Here is a 17,071-nt window from a genome sequence, read left to right as displayed (position 1 = left end):
GTAAATAAGTTCTTGATGAGCCGTTCCATATAAGTTATCAAATTTACCAAATTTTCATTACTAATGATTACTATATTGTCCAATTTCTACTGTACACTCTTTAACCCTTATCCTTGAGTGGCCTCTGGGCCTTGATAATGTGGTGATGCCTATGTAAAAAAAAAAAAAAAGTTCATTTTTTTTCTTTCATTTCTCAGGACAAGTCCAGCTGCATTGCGCCGCATTCAATAACGCCGCTTATCAAAGACGACTATGACGTCATGCATGTAAATGTTGGTTCCGGTTTGATGACGGCACATATTTCCAGCCTTCTCGCCAACTTAAAATGTCGCATCTGGGGCCTGACGAATGACAACAGCCCACAAAAGCTACGATCGCTGCAAAAAAGAATGGAAGAACTCGATGCTAAAAGTATCTTTTAAATCTGTGATAGATGAGTTTAGTTAGGTTTGTTTTTTTGTTTTGTTTTAGTTTTATGGCATATCAATCTTTTTTGTGTTATTTAATGCCGAAGAAAAAGAAATATGCTTAAACGTCTTTATATTTTTAAATATTTATCCATAGTGTTTGGTTTGATTGTTTTGTATTACGACATAATCACGTTAACATAACGGTTTTCGTTAGATCATGGAAGTTAAGCAATGTTGAATCAGGTCATTACCAGTTGGGTAACTATTTGGGAATACTAGGTGCTGTATGTGGGAGGATGTCGACACCTCGTTACAAAAACTGCAAAACCTGACGTCGTCATCTTCCCCGACCGGAATATACATTCGACTTGAGATCGCTTATGAATTTAATATTCCTTTGATACTACCTACTTAGATGGATGCCGGTTCAACCCGCTATTGCGATTGTCACCGGTATATGTATTGGATTTTACGGCATATCAAACCTTCTCAGTTTACTTCTAAATGTTATGCGCCAGGTTCTTGTGTAAGAGAGTATGAAAATAAACGAGCCGTGTGCCGGATGATGTTACAACCAGGAAGAAATAAAAGGATTATAAAAAGATGTACGCAGACCGGGGATCATGTCAGAGAAGGAAGCGGTATTCGAAAGAGATTCGAGAGATCGAGGATAACGCCAAAGAAGGAAGCGGTATTACAAAATAGGTTCGAGATATCGGAGAAAGGAGCGGTATTTGAAAGAGATTCGAGAAATCGGGGATCACGTCAGAGAAGGGTGCGATATTTAAGATTCATATTTTACTCACATTCACACCTAACAAGGCATATCGCCACTTGGACGTAAGAGACTACTATTTGGAACCATGCCTATGAAAGATGAACAAGATGTTGATTTACGTTACATTTAAACTTCTGCATATCAGTACAGTCAGAGAAGCAGGTAGTAGCAAGGGAGTTCCAAAGTCTAGCACTCCGATGGAATGAACTATTAGAGTAGAAAGCATTCTGGTATTTAGGGACCTCAACAGTGAAGGGGTGTGATTTTGTTGCTAAGCGCGTTCGTTGGAGATATGCACGTCGGATGGGGGCACTATTGCAATGAGTTCATGAGAAGGCATTCCGTTTCCACGAGGGAAAGACTAGTGGTAGATGCACCAGTCCAAATGTGGCAACAATGCTCTATGCCTGGGCGAATGGTGACTTTGTAGAGTTACAAGATATTCTCAGGTATGAGTCGTTTTCTAGCACGATAGAGGGAGCCACCTTCCTTGCAGCAGTCTTCGCAATGTCCTCAACGTATTTGTTCCAGTTCATGTTATCTGTGAATGTTTAGGTGATGAATTTGAAGGAAATATTCTCAGATAGGGCTTTATTTGTTATGGATATCGGTGGTTGGGGGGGGGGCTTTTTGTAATGTAAGAATTTCTCTTACTCGTTTTTGCCTTTGGCAGAATGAAAAAGACATTCAGAAAAGCAACAAAGGCTCACCTTAAATTCCAAGAATATTTTATCTACAAGAAAGGTAAAATGAGTCTATATTTGCAAAAGAGTGCACCTCTTTAGCTTCGGCCAAATGGCGGGTAGTTTATGCCTCGAAAGGTGTAGGTAGTTTTCTTCTTTGAAGATGCTGGTTGAATTCGGCCGCTCGTAGAAGTGGTTGAGGGTTACTGAATTCCTTCCAGACTGGTCAAGTAAGAACAACGCACATTGCGATCGATGTTCCATAATAAAGGATGCCCTCCTACGGTAATGATGATGAATGTAATTAGTCCATAAGCATATTTGCCTCAGGCTTGTATCCGCATTTAAGTGAGCGGAGATAACAAATAGAATATAACCCTGCCTTGTAGTTTTGGCACGGAGCGAGACACCACGCGTCTGCTTTGCTCGACACGGAATGGAAATCTGTTTTAAGAAACACAATATTCCCGCCAATTCCTGAATCCTCCGCAGCAACTGAAACAATGCAATTTCATTGGTCAAAATAATCGCGTGATTGGAACATCTAGCAGTTATCGCCCTTGCATTCTGAACTTTCTAACAGTAATTATTAAAGGAGAGCAGCTTAGTCTTACTAGCATTAAATATTACTATTCATTTACGGCCATATTCCACTACAGTTTGGGGGTAATTTTCTAACGATTCTGCCATTGTCTTATACTTGTATATATTCGTTAAGCTTGGTTGTTTTACAGCATAGCAACCCTTTTCGGCTTATTTTGAAAAAAATATTTCCTGCTACAATTCTTGATATCTTGAAATATTTATTCTGGGTTTTGGTTTAATCGTTTTGTTTTATGGAATATCAACTCTTCTCAAATGCTTTATTGCCAAATCCGGTAATTTTGAAAGATTTTATGCTTAAATAGTTTTGTTTTGCTTATTTTGTAGAAAAAAATAATTGTTTTTTTTTTTGTTTGCTTGTTTTTGTTTTTTACTTTGCAGGACAGCGATTAAGTTTTGCAAAGGAAAAGGAGAATCAATAACATCGATTTTAGGTCAGAAAGCCACTATCTTCAGAAAACCTGATCTGGTAGGACCATGTAAATTTCTGGATAACGATCTCTATTGCTGTGTTGAGATATTGGTTACGAACAAGCGAGACATTTTGTTGCTACATTTAATATTTTTCTAAATTACAATGGAGTAAGATTCTTGCATTCCCTCAAAGACAAGTTACTTAGTTATATAACGTTACTTAGTTATATACGTTACTTAATTATATAATGTTACTTAGTTATATACTGTTACTTAGTTTTTGAACCAGACAAAGACGACGGTAGCTGACATAGAATTACGTAAACAACCGAAAAAGTCAAATGAAAACGAAATGGCATCAAAATCAAAATAAAACGACGTTCCAGGAAAAAAATATAATGAAACAACATTTACAGCAATTAAAACACTCACCGTATTTTTATTTGTATGAAAGATTCTTTACTTTATTACGAAAAACATAAATGAAACGATTTTTAGATGTTTTTATTTTTTACGAGAAAAATAATTTTTCTGTTACAAAATATTATTTGTTTTCAGTACTGGTCCAGCTTTTAAACAAAACAAAAATCGAACCACTTTTTTACCCGAACCTTGTACTAATCATAACCTAACCTTAAACTAACCTTAGCACAACCCTAACATACTTTTATTGCCTTTGGTAATAGTTATTTCTTGACGAGTGTTATTTGTTGTTTTGTTTCACTTTAACTAATTTTTTTATCTGTTAGAAATTCTCGAGTCAATTTACGATTTCATCAATTTGAAAGTTAACTTGTTTTCTGTTTTTTCTTGCCCTCTGATAAGATAAGCGCTTCGGGATCTTCCGTTTGTTTTTATAAACAGTCGGGAAAAGTTCAACGAAAGTCCCTTGTTTTATCTGGTCCAAAAGCTGTACTAGTGCTGCTCGTTTTATATCCTTTATTCACTTCCGGTTGACCCTTGCATTCAAACGAAATCCCGTCGTTAGTAGCGTTTTAAAACAAATTTCGTAAAAGTTTGATTTTATCATAATTATGCAGATCTTAACCACAGTCTCATTCTTTTAGACATTTATCGCTTGACCTCCATGACCTTTACTTGTTATTTGGATTCGTACGTGAAAGTAAGTAACAAAATGCATTTATCTCAGTAAGTTTGATTTCAATTCCCTATTTAACACCATTTTGGCGGCTTTGAGTTGAAGCTAAAACCAAGAACTAAAATGTGTGTGTATTTGTGTCTATTTTACGGCATATCGATATGTTCCCTTTTTGTTTTATAACTTTTAGATGAGGATTATTACTTTAGATAATTTGGATCGTTTGGACTACTATTCTTATCTTCGAAGTTAATCGCACAACGTTTCGACCGATCTAACCTTCGATCTCATTCTAAGGAATAATCAGTTTTAAGTGATAGTTTTCTGGGCGCTAATCTTCACAAACGTTTCAGCCGATGTAATATCAAATCTACTTGAATGCATATTGTCGCTCTCTGCAAGGATCCGTGGTGCAATGGATAAGAGTACTAAGTGATAATCAGTTCAAAACGATAGCCTTCATGAAACTTCTACCCAGTCACGGTTAGCGGAACGAAAAATACTACCCCCTTGTAGATTAAATAAAGGCATTCGTTCAAAATCCTGTACAGATTCCCAAGTTTGAAAAGAGATTTTCAAGTTCGACACATCTGAGTAGATGGGTGGAGGTTACATCGGCCAAAACGCTAAGAATCGCATCCAAGATAAGAATAATGGTCAAAATAATTTAAATATAAAACCCATGTTTTATGTAAGAAAAATGTTAATTGCACGTGTAGTAAGTTTCTATATCACAGTTGCATACTTCTTGAATGTTAGAATATCTTGCGATACAATTATATATTGACTCTTGATGAACACTGGATAATACACGCGTGATTGTTTATTTGCGTCAAGGTGAAAATTATAAACCTTTAACTTGATATAGATGTAAAACTTTTGCAAGAGCCATTTCTGCGAATTTCATCTGATGACAGCCGTTTTAAATCTGTTAAAGTGATCCTGTTGACAGCGAATTGCAGCAAGTCGGCCTTGAACAACCCGGTTGATTTTGTGGTCAACGAGGGTGAAGGTGGGTATTAATGCTTTTTACACATTAAATTAAATTGAGTTATTAATCTTGGTCAATGGCGCGCAGAGGAGGGCGACGGGAAGGTGACTCCGGCCATCCTTATTTGGTGGGTATCAGATCATATTCAAACTATTTTATCTGTCCCAGTAAAAGCACTTATACTTGAGTCTTTGGGGCACAAAGTCAAGCAATTGGTCCGAGCATCATCAGAATAGATTGGTCCGAGCATCATCAGAATAGATTCCATGAACAAAGCTTCTTTCTTAGAAGTGCACGCCTATGGAACTCTCTTCCGTTTGCCTGTTTCCCACCTGACTACAACTTGGATGTCTTCAAGTCCAACATAAACAAATTCCTGATGAATCGCCCCCTTAAGTAAAACACTTTATCAAATCTCCAATACTAACGATTACTACGATACTATCCCATTGATTACTGTACTCGCAATAACCCTTATCCCCAAGTGACTTCCAGGCCTTGGTAAGTGGTGACCTCCATGTAAAAAAAGAATATCGCTAGACTACTGCACGCCACTGATCTTTATTTTAACTTACGTATATCATATACTTTAAATATGAATAAACATCTATATTGACAACTAGACATGTCAATTTAACCAGCGCGTAACTAAAACTCTATTTTCCCATTCACATCAGATAATGGTGAATATAAAAATAGACCACGTGTAAAGGATTAAGGAAAAATATGAAGACATAAGTCTGTATGCCTGTAACATATTGTTGTGGGAACATGCCCATACACAAGAAATAAACTCTCCTAACGGTATAAATCTACCGAAAGGTACTATTTTACAGAGTCACTTGTAATACGCCATATTGGTATTAATTATTACAACTCTTTTTATTGTGTGTTCTGTAAATACAAATACTTTTTTCTAACTCATATCCGTGTCCTTAGTGACATTTCCGGGCAATATCACAAAAAAAACAACATATTATTATCACCAACAACACACCCGTTTTCAGCAAAAAGAAAATGATAAACCCACACTAACAATAGTGGCAAGATCAACTAACAAGATAGTCTTTCAACCGGTACTACAAAAAATCTTTCTCATAATTCCCTCAACAAATGACAGTCCGCTTTTATTAGACACCAGTAAACATTTAGATTAAAACTAAAAAGTTAATTTCTGAGTAATATTTTCTCTAATCAAGGAGGAAAAAAAACGCACAGCATTAAGCTGTAATCAGTAAAATCACAGCGGATATTGGAAATAAAAGACAAGTTTTTTCCCCAATCTGTAATGTGAATAATTTACGCATGCGTATTCGTGAAACAGCAAACAGCTAAAAATCCGATCGTCTGGATGAAAACGAATTAAAACGTTTTCCACGTGTCTGAATATCCTATATACCGAATTTCAAAACAGTAGATAAGAATTCGTTGAGCATATAGGTTGAGAAGTGTCCACACACACACACACACACACACACATTCTCACTTTTATAGACACATAGATTACATAACTTTGGCTTCGGTTTGTATGAAAATAAAGTAAAACTCAGCATCGTCCAGCAGTTTACGGTAAAAAGCCTGAAATGCTGTCGGTAAAAGCCGACGCGATCATCACCAGACGATAAATTCAAAACAGTGAAAAAAAAATTTTATCACAAGAAGATAAGACTCACCGTAAGTTCAATTATATGAAATTAATTTATTTTAATTTTTTTTTCCAGAAAATGCTATTATAAAATTGTCACCAAATGCTTCAAATATATTTTTAATACGAAAACATAAAAATGACTATGAACGATAATCAAATTGTTCTTTTGTTTTTAAATGGAAAGTATCTAAGAATTTATTTTGCAAGAAAAGTCTCAATAAAATAAGTTGCTTTTTGTAATAACGAAAATTTTTATCATCGAAACAATTATTAGCAAAAACAATTTTTTTTCGTGGAAATAACCATAATCGAAAACAATTTTTTTTCATGGAAACAATTATGATAGAAAACGATTTAAAAAAACAACTACAAGCGAAAACATTTTTTTTTTTCGTGGAAATAACCATAATCGAAAACAATTTTTTCATGGTAAAAATTATGATAGAAAACGATTTAAAAAAACAACTACAAGCGAAAACAATTTTTTCATGGAAACAACTATGATCGAAATATTTTTTTCATGAAAGCAACTATGATCTAAAACGATTTTTTACATAGAAACAACTATAAGCGAAAACATTTTTTTTCATGAAAACAACTATGATTGAAAACAATTTTTTATGGAAATAACTATAATCGAAAAGAAGTTTTTTTTTCATGGAAATAATTATGGCTGAAAACAATTTTCTTTCATGGAAACAACTATGAAAACAATTTTTCATGGAAACAACTATCGTCGCAAACAAGTTTTTATCCTGGAAACAACTATAATCGAAAACATTTTTTTATGGAAACAACTATAACCAGAAAAGAAAATGTCATGAAAACAACTATGATTGACAACAACCTTTTTATGGACACAACTATAATCGAAAATATTTTTTTTTAATGGAAACAACTATCATTGAAAGCAATTTTTTTCGTGGAAGCAACTATGATCGAAAGCAAGTTTTTCAGTGAAACAACTATAATTGAAAACAATCGTTGATGAAAACAACTATGATGGAAAAAATTTTCTTTCAAGAATATTATCAGATAAGAGATTTTTTCCGAATAACAAAAACACCACTTACTGACAGTTGGTTTCTCATTGGATAATCGCATCGTCTTTTCTGGATGCTTTTTCTGACAGTTTACGCTGTGACAGGATCTGAAAATTCCGGTTAAGAAAATTGTAACGATGGTGACAATCTTAAATGTTGAATAAAATAGTGTAATCTAAATTCCAAATGTTAAATTTCATTTGAATGTTGGTTGTTTACTATATGTTTTTTCTTTTTCTTTTCTTCTTTCCTAAAGATATGGCTGTTCTGAAGAGACTGTCGAGAGGTGGCGCCACACCTAATCAGCTTCAGCTCTTGTATTCAGAAGAAGTGTCGTACCTTAAACAAGCTTTACAATGTAAGTAACTTTATTCTGACGTCATTCTAATATTTTATATTTGTAATCATCAAAAAGCAGACTTGCTAATCATATCAACACCAATCAAGTCGAGATGTAAATTCATCCCTAACCATAAAAAACAAAAACAAAGGTATATATATATATATATATATATATATATATATATATATATATATATATATATATATATATATACTAGTAAACCGCCTGGCGTTGCCTGGTCGTTAAATACTCATATGCTATTTAAATTAATACAGAACTGAGATATGTGCATGCGAGTATTATGTTTTTTTAAACAGTTCACTTCTTGTAAGTAAAAAATATTACTCGTGATGAGATCAAAATCAAAACAAAGGTAGTGAGACAATTACGTTAACCATTACACCGTCTTGACACGATTTTTAAAAAGTCTTTACAAATCTACTTATTTTTAATATAATTAATCTATCATGCAAACCAATCATGCATGCACATTCGTTAAATAGTTAGCAAACATAAAAATCCGACGCCTCCTCCTACAAATTTTTCTATTATGACCCTATTAGCCTATTTTCCGGATGAAAACGAATAAAAATGTTTTGCACTTGTCTGAATATATTATACACTGAATTCCAAGTCTGTAGATTAAAAATTTGTTAAGTATATGAGTTGAGAAGTGTCCTCACACACACACACACATTCCCACTTTTATAGACCAACAGACCACCCGGTGTTGCCCGGTTGTAAAGTACACATAAATATTATATTTTAATTTATACAGAAACTGAGGTATGTGCATGTGAGTATTATGTTTTTCTAAATCATTAACTTCTTGTAAATAAAAACAAAATAAATATCGAACCGAGATCGAAACCAAAACATAAAGACAGTATGTCAAGTACGGTAACTATAAGACCAGCGTGACACGACCTTTAAAGGTTTTTTCTAACCACTTATTTCTTACGTAAATAAGATGTCTTTTTAACTATTACAAAAAGCAAACAGATAAAAATTCGACGCCTCTAACGATTTTTCAATATTTACCCCTTTAGCAGCCCTTTTTCTGGATGAAAACGGATTAAAAAATGTTTTCCATCTATCTAAATATCCTATATAGCAAATTTCCAGTCTATAGATTACAAAATCGCTGAGTATATAGGTTAGGAAGTGTCCTCACACACATATTCTCACTTTTATAGGTATATAGATAACATTTTAATTTAGTATAAGATCATCATTTTCACTTGTAAATAAATGTAAACACCAAGCAAATCAAAATTTATATTCGTCGCATGGCTTGGATATAACACGGCTATATCTGCTGCTACTAACAAGAAAAAGAGTGTAGGCGAGTCACTTTTCTTACAAGGGAGTCACCATTTATCAAGGCCCGAGGATAAGAGTCTCGGAATGTAAGGTGGTAATTTAATAATCATTAATAGTGTAGATTCGGTAGAACTTTTATTATTGAAGAGGCGACTCAACAAGAACTTTTTTACATTGGACTTGAAGGCTACCATATTGCAACAGTCAGGAAGCAGGTCAAGGGAACAGTGTTCCATATGCGGGCAGTTCCAGGAAAGAGCTCTGTTCATTAAATCTGCTTTTATTTTAAATAGAGAATGCGGATAATTGTTGATAGTGATTGTTGCTAGTTGTGACAGTTTGGCAAGGGGGATCAGAGATTGTAGCTCAGACGAGCACTTGTCATGAAAATAACGATAAAGCAGAGACAGGCTCGTCTCTTCTGTGGGAAAGAGGTTGTAGGAAAGAGAAAGGGGCATAATCTGGGGACCATAACCAGTTGCTGAAACCGACCTTGTGTCTACCTCTGTCTTTGTGGGGAGGTAAGTAAATAGAACATCTCAAAAACAGAAAAGACTACAGAAATTGATCAGACAGCTAGAGATTACCTCCTCCTACTTATATTGGGATATTCTCTTCTGAGATCCGGTCCCAGTTCAGAAGCATCCTGGCTTCAGCGGAAAAACTCATCCGCTTGAGCAGAAATTGGTCGATCAAAAGTTACTATGACCAGATGAGACTACAAAAGTGGCCCTGCGAATGTGGATTGGTTGGTTGTTTTTGTTTTACGGCATATCAACCCTTTTCAGGTTATTTAATGCCGAATCCAAAGATTTTGAAGAAAGATTTTTTAATAGAATATATTTGTTGTTATCGAGTCGGTTTCTATTTAATCCATAGTTGAGACCCTAACAGGTACTACCACTCCGGGTCAGAGTGGACCTGGGAGCAATGGCAATTAAAGGGTTGCTCCACACTCCCCAAAGCCCGCAAGCTGGGGTCTCACCACTGGATATAGTTTAAGGTCATATCCAGGACCGCGAATGTGGAGAGGAGGAACATAAAATGCAATACTGTCATGTCTTCTCTCTACTCTCCAACATTTCTGACTTCAAAGAATCTCACAGAATATAGCAATAATGCAAACCTGTGTAAAACAGTGGGAAACTGTTGTATGACCAGATGCTTCAGGGGCGCACAAAATATTTGGAACAACAATTATTTTAAAACGAGAATAGTTAACTTTAAAATATACTCTGTTAAAACTTGACTATACTGAATCTATTAAAAATAAAGACAGTGCATTCAATTTAGACAATTTCACTGGCTGCCCCGAAAGAGGAAACGTCAAGAGAATATTAAACTCACAAGCGGTCTTTACTGGCTTGCATATCTTGGTCAGGGGAGATGTCGAGGTAAGGTTTTTTGCAGTTCTTGCAGAGAAGCGTCGAGATCCTCCTACATACATAGCCTGGTATTCGCAAATAGTTATCCACCTGGTACTGAACAGGCTAAAGTTTGCTTAATTTCGGTGATCTAATGCTCTTACTCGAGCCATTACTAAACTACATGTTACTTACTAACCAGAAAATATCTTCACTCATTCCAATATATTCAACAAATATTCCCTTAAAGGGGCTGGCATAATTATTTACTATAATGATTATTAAATACCTACAGACACTGGTGTTTCATCCTTTCGAGAATCATCAGTGCAGGTTGTCACGATTAACACCAGTATATATATATATATATATATATATATATATATATATATATATATATATATATATATATATATATAAAGTACGTACATTTAATAAATTATGTTGAGAAACACTTTAGTAAGAGTAAAAAAACGTATTTATTCGGAAAGGAAACACAAATAGAGGTGAAAGTCCTTAATCCGCGGAGTTTCAAAGAAATACTTTCCTTCTCGTCAGAGAGGCGGAGTTAGCAAAATGCATACAAAAAATTTTGCTTGTAAAGTATTGTAAAGAAACTAAGTATAAAAAGGATCACACTAACGAGAAAATGAAATATAGAACAATGAAACAGATGGAGTGGGGTAAAAAGGAAAAATAGTTTCACGTGAGGCGGTGTTTCCATGATTGTTGAGTCCAAAATCCAGTGAATCCAAGAATGTAGTGAAAGTAAAATATCCAAGTTTGTTGTTTGTGATTACTCTAGGATATGGGTTTAGTGTTAGGTAGCTGGTGAACAAGACGAATCATGATGAAATTTGTATAGGGTTAGATTATTTAAGAGGAAGGCTCAATAGGAATTTATTAATAATAGATTTGGAGGCGACCATATTAGAGTTAGTCGGGAAGTAAACCCTCGGCATTACGTTACACAGACTGATTGTTTTAGGAAAAAAATTCTGCTCATGGAATTTTAGTTTAGCTTTAGGAACATATAGGGTGTGAGGGAAGTTGTTGACGGTTGTTGCAGCTAGGCGAATATTGGTTGCGAACATTTTACGGAAAGGACCATAGATTGGAGCTCAGTCGAACATCTACTATAAATGTGATGATAGAGCAGAGACAGACTCACAATGTCTCTTCTTTGAGAGAGAGGAAGTAGGGAGTATGTGTGCATGTTTGTGTGTGCACATTTGAACGTGAAGACTTGTATTCTTTAAAGACATATATAATCTATTATTTATTACTATACTGTGTTAAATTCTATATTAGGTCTGCTTAGTAGTTAATCGTTGCCCAGCATATGAGCTCGGAAGTTACATCAACGGAAACGTTGTGAAAATAACACTCAGAGTGAAAACATTAGTTTGAATAATACAAATGTATGAAGGATTTTTTGTTGTTGTCTGTTAATTTACCGTCTTTTCTACGTTGGATAGTTCCCAGTGTCCACGCTGTCATCTATCTAACTAGATCGGTTGACCAACTTGAAAACGAGGTTGTCGTCTCGAACGTCGTCGAATATGTGAACACCATCCAACAGCCAAGCAAGCCGCCTTTCGGAATCGTCCCTCCTGTTTTACAATTTAACGCCGATGAGATAGAAAACAATATTGGACTCCTCGGTAAATACATCAAGTTCGACCCTTCGGATGGAATGAATGGTTGTTTCCTTGCTATTATTGCAAGGGAGGTAAGTAAGTATTCACTCAACTTATTTAGCAAGTGTGGCACTGTTTATGCAATTATTTGGGCGTCTTGCGCTTATGTAGCTTAACTAGAAGATGTATACTACGCCTTTATATCCTAAACGTAACGATATGTTATAAGATAGAAACGATTGAAATAAAACAGTGAGATGGCGAAAAGAAAGGTGACTGCACTCATGTCTTTTTACAGCACTGTATAAGGAGATGTCGATCGTAACATATAGTGGGGCAGATTGCTTAAACAATCTTTCACTTTTTTTTATCACCGAGTGAAAGATTCTTATGGAATATTGAGATAACATGCCCCACTAATAGTCGTCTTCCTTGATTTTGTCACGTTATCATAAAACAACTCGGTAACGAAAAGAAAAATGAAAATGGGGTAAATCTGTTCTGTTAGAGGAATTAATTTTACTTGTTTGTCTATATTTTTATAATGACGCTTTTCCACCCTCTAATCTAACGAATTCTTTGCCCATTAAAATAAATTTGCATATTCAATTATGTGTTTCTTCATGATAATTAGTAATTATTTCTATTTTGTTACAAAAGTTTTTTGCCGACTTAAAATTTTATCTTGTGGATAAAAAAAAAACTTTGAGCTTTTCAAAATCTTTATCCATAAGAATAACGAAATGTACTCTCTAGCTTGATTTCATCTACCAATGTATAAATAACTCACTTGTAAAATTCTCTTGATGATTTTATTTGATATATGAGTCTAACTCATGTTCAATATCCTTCCGTGATGTTAACCTAAGACCTAAAATGATTTTATAATCTTCGAAATTAGTGAGAGCTAGGTGGGGAGATTATGCAGGATGGGGCAAGATTCTCCACCCAAATTCTCCTACGAGATTTCTGGTAATTAGTGCCGTGTGATGACGAGCATGATCCTGATTTGTTCACTAAAGAAGTTTTTTTTTTCATATCAACATAGGTGAGAATATTGCTGAAAGGAAAACGTTATAAATTAATCATGGTGAGATGTTTAAGTAATAACAATATGCATAAAACTGTAACAGCGCGGATGCAAATGACGAAGTCGTGCGAGGTGACGTCACAGCAAGGAAGAAGGAAAAAGATTATAAAAAAGATCGTTGATCACGTTGGGGAAGGACAGAGATAGACGTGTTACACAGGTGTTTCGATAGCGACAGAAAAAGACGCGTGCTAAACATCGCCGGACAGGGACGTGGTATCACGTGTTCGATCCGGCAGAGTCTTGTTAAGCATATTGGAGTTCGAGGGGACTTTTGAACAAGAGACAAGGCGTTATTCTAGGAAGTACCTGTAAATAAATGTCTGTTGTTTCACTGAAAAAAAGGAGTCGAATTCTTTCCGTGTCTTTCTTTGCTTGGAACGGGGTTTATATGTTAACACGTGTGTGACCTTACAAAATAAATTCCACTCCTACACTTGGAAATCATTAGATGCCGGACAACCTTCTACTTAAATAGTTTCTTTCTTCGAACTGCTAGCTTTGGAATTCCATTCCGGGCCTCTGCTTCCTTAACTGTACTGACATGCAGAAGTTCAAGTGTAATGTAAGCTGACATCTTGCTGATCAACTCTCTATATAGTATCCCCGCAAATTTTATTCCAAATAATAGCCCTTTACACTCAAGTGGTACTGCGACTTGTTTGGCGTGAAAAGGCCAGTTTATTTTTATTTGAATTTTAATGGTTTAAAATGCTCTTTTTACAAATCGGCAAGATCTTTTGCACCGACCTGATTTTAATCTATATATCTATAAAAGCGGGAATATGTATGTGGGGACACTTCTCAACCTATATACTCAACGAATGTTTGATCTACAGACTTGAAATTTGCTACATAGGGAATTCAGACACGTCGAAAACATGTTAATCAGTTTTCATTCGAAAAAGAGCTGCGAATGGGGTCAAAATTGAAAAATTGGTACGTGGGAGTGATCGGATTTTTCTCTTTGCTAACTGTTTCACGAATGCGCATGCATGAATAGTCCACATTACAAATAATTTATCTTAAGAATAAGTAGTCTGAAAACACCTTTCAAACATCATGTCATGCTAGTCTAGTGGTTATCGAACATGACTCACTGTCTTTAGGGGGGTTTTTCGATCTCAGCACGACTATTTTTCTTCTTTTTTTTTACTTAGAAGAGGTGAACTATTTAGAAAAAACATAATACTCGTGTGTACATGTCTCAGTTTCTGTATAAATTAAAATATAATATTTATGCGTATTTTACCACCGGGCAACGCCGGGCAGTCTGCTAGTATAATAATAGAATCGACATACGTGATTATTCGGGAAGAGTTTTATATTGCACAAAGCTTAGCATCTCAGTGTGTAGAAGTCGGGCTGTACATATCTCTTTTTGTAATGACGCGATATTTTTCTAATCCAAGTTATATGCTCTCTATCATTTCAGCTGGAATGTAAACGTACGTCCTTGCATCCCATGAGCGGTCAGCATTTCTCAACTAAGACCGGCGTTAGAAAATCGAACGGATCAAAGAAGCATTACCGAAATTCTGTTAAGAATCGAGACAGCTGCGGCGGTTCAACTTGGCTTTCGACATCGCTCGGCGGTTCCATCCTGGAAAACCCGAAACCACCTTGCATTCAAAGGACGGAAAAAGACGGTGAGATAAAAGATAGAGAAAATGGAGAGAACCAAACGACTAAGTCCGTTTCTTATAGACAGTCGACACTCAAGGTGAAAACGAAACCGCAGAGCTTGACAATTCCAAGGCAAGGACGCCTGCACAGCACAACGATAAAACAAGCAACAGGACATCGAAACATTTTCCTATCAGAACATAAGAAGATAATTAACCACCCTAAACCATTTCGGTAACACACACACACACACACACACACACACATACACACACACATACATACATACACATACACACACACATACACACACATACATAGTGCTAGGACCTTGTGTGCCTGGCCTAAGAGCATCCTATAAAAGGTCAAACGATCATACAACTTAAGTATTTTACAGGAGGTGATGTGAAATCTTTTAGGTAGCTCACATAAGTCAAGATGGTAAAGTGATCGCCCATAGTCGAGGGCGATCCGAAGGCTCCCTTTTTATTAACTACTACATTGAGATTTATGGGAGGGTACCATTCTTTTCTCAGGATTAACCTACTTATTCTTAATACAAACTTCATAATTCCGAGTGTTTAGTAAGGAGACATCAAGTACCATTTCTTTAGTTCTTTGCATGATTCGACTTAGGATTGAACCTCTACTAACAAACATTCTTAATTATTATACTAGATGAACCGAATACAAAATTGATAGCGCAAAAAAAAAAAAGCCGAGGGAAAATTATCCTATACGATTAGTTTGAGGTTTTTATGCGTTTTATTATTAATAATAATAATATCCCTTTCTCACAGAAGAGACATTGTTTTCTCTATTCCATCGTTATGTACTCATAGTAAGTACTCGACTGTGCTCCTTACTCGTCTGTTCCTGTAAAAATTCACAACAACATCTCATCTAGCTGCAACCATTATGAATATTTTTCCTTAGTGTACCTAAAACTAAACAGAACTTCTACAGACAAAGTTTTTTTTTAACAAGAACTATCCCTCTCTGGAACACAATACCACGGGAATGCTTCCCTGCTGACTACAATGTAGTCGTTTCAAGTTCAATGCTTATAAACGCTTCCTCTTAAAAGATCCAATTCATCCACATCGTCTCTAATCTTCTCGAGGTGTTGTCTCATCGTCCGCCTGACAAACTCATTAACCTTTATCCTCGAATGGCTTTGGGCCTTGATAAATGTTGTTCTGTTAGTACAAAAAAAACACAATGTGGCCATTGATTAATCTAACAATTCTTGACAAATGTCAAAATATGAAGAGCCAGTTAATTTTTTAATGTATATTTCAATGAGTGATTTTTTTAGAGAATTCGTCAATGTGAAATTGCTAATATGAAAATTTTTTTTTTAAATATTTGCATTTCATATTGTCTAAAAACGTATCGAATAGAAGTTAAAATTAATTTAATTGTTTAAACAAGTCAAGTTATACGAAAGATGTTTAATATAGTTGATTTTTTAACTAACATGTTTAATAATGTTGATTTTTTAACTAAAATGTTATTCTAATATTTTTATACCAAACAATATGAAAAAAAACAACAACTTTAAAACAACATAAAAACCTTTAAAAAGATAATGAGATCAAACTTTTACAAAACATATAAAACTAACTTGAAAATTTAGCCTAAGAAATCGAAAAGAAATGGACTACTTTTTTCATATGTTTTTCTTACATTAATAATGGTGAAAAAATAATTCTAAATAAAATTCTCTTTTCATCTTTTACAGCATATTTCGAATCTTTTTTAGATTATCATTGACAAGTTTTTGAGATTATCATTGACATTTTGAGTGTTGTTTTCATAACGTTTCGGCCGATGTAAACTCCGACCTTTTTCAGCCGTATATTGTCGAATTCAGGAATTTTTGTGGACTTCGGGAATCTGCACGAAATTTAAAACAGAGCCTTTTAATTAATCCGTAGAGGTAAATTGTCTAAGATATAAATGTATTAGATATAAATGTCTTAGATGTAATAAGTTCTAAATGATTGCCTTCTT

General features: G+C 34.9%; 1 protein-coding gene across 3 annotated transcripts in view; it reads left to right on the top strand.

The window, feature by feature from the left end:
• LOC145296708 (putative methyltransferase NSUN7) overlaps positions 1 to 16,803 on the top strand; it is a 76,852-nt gene extending 60,049 nt beyond the window's left edge. The window contains exons 6-10 of one of the 3 annotated variants that reach the window (XM_080142685.1): positions 198 to 411; positions 4,856 to 4,999; positions 7,926 to 8,027; positions 12,178 to 12,431; positions 14,865 to 16,803. In XM_080142685.1, the coding sequence (XP_079998811.1) occupies positions 198 to 411; positions 4,856 to 4,999; positions 7,926 to 8,027; positions 12,178 to 12,431; positions 14,865 to 15,293 (1,143 nt within the window). In that variant the 3' untranslated portion in view covers positions 15,294 to 16,803. Of the gene's footprint in view, positions 1 to 197; positions 412 to 4,855; positions 5,000 to 7,925; positions 8,028 to 12,177; positions 12,436 to 14,864 lie in introns of all 3 variants that reach the window. The other 2 variants (XM_080142686.1, XM_080142687.1) reach the window with 2 other exon arrangements.
• The last annotated feature ends 268 nt before the right edge of the window (positions 16,804 to 17,071 follow it).

Source organism: Euprymna scolopes, chromosome 17 (genome assembly GCF_053919585.1).
Source record: "Euprymna scolopes isolate OS-2025 chromosome 17, ASM5391958v1, whole genome shotgun sequence".
NCBI classification, from domain to species: Eukaryota; Metazoa; Mollusca; class Cephalopoda; order Sepiida; family Sepiolidae; genus Euprymna; species Euprymna scolopes.
The sequence above is the reverse complement of the archived record's forward strand: the minus strand, read 5'-3'. Positions and strand labels throughout refer to the sequence as shown.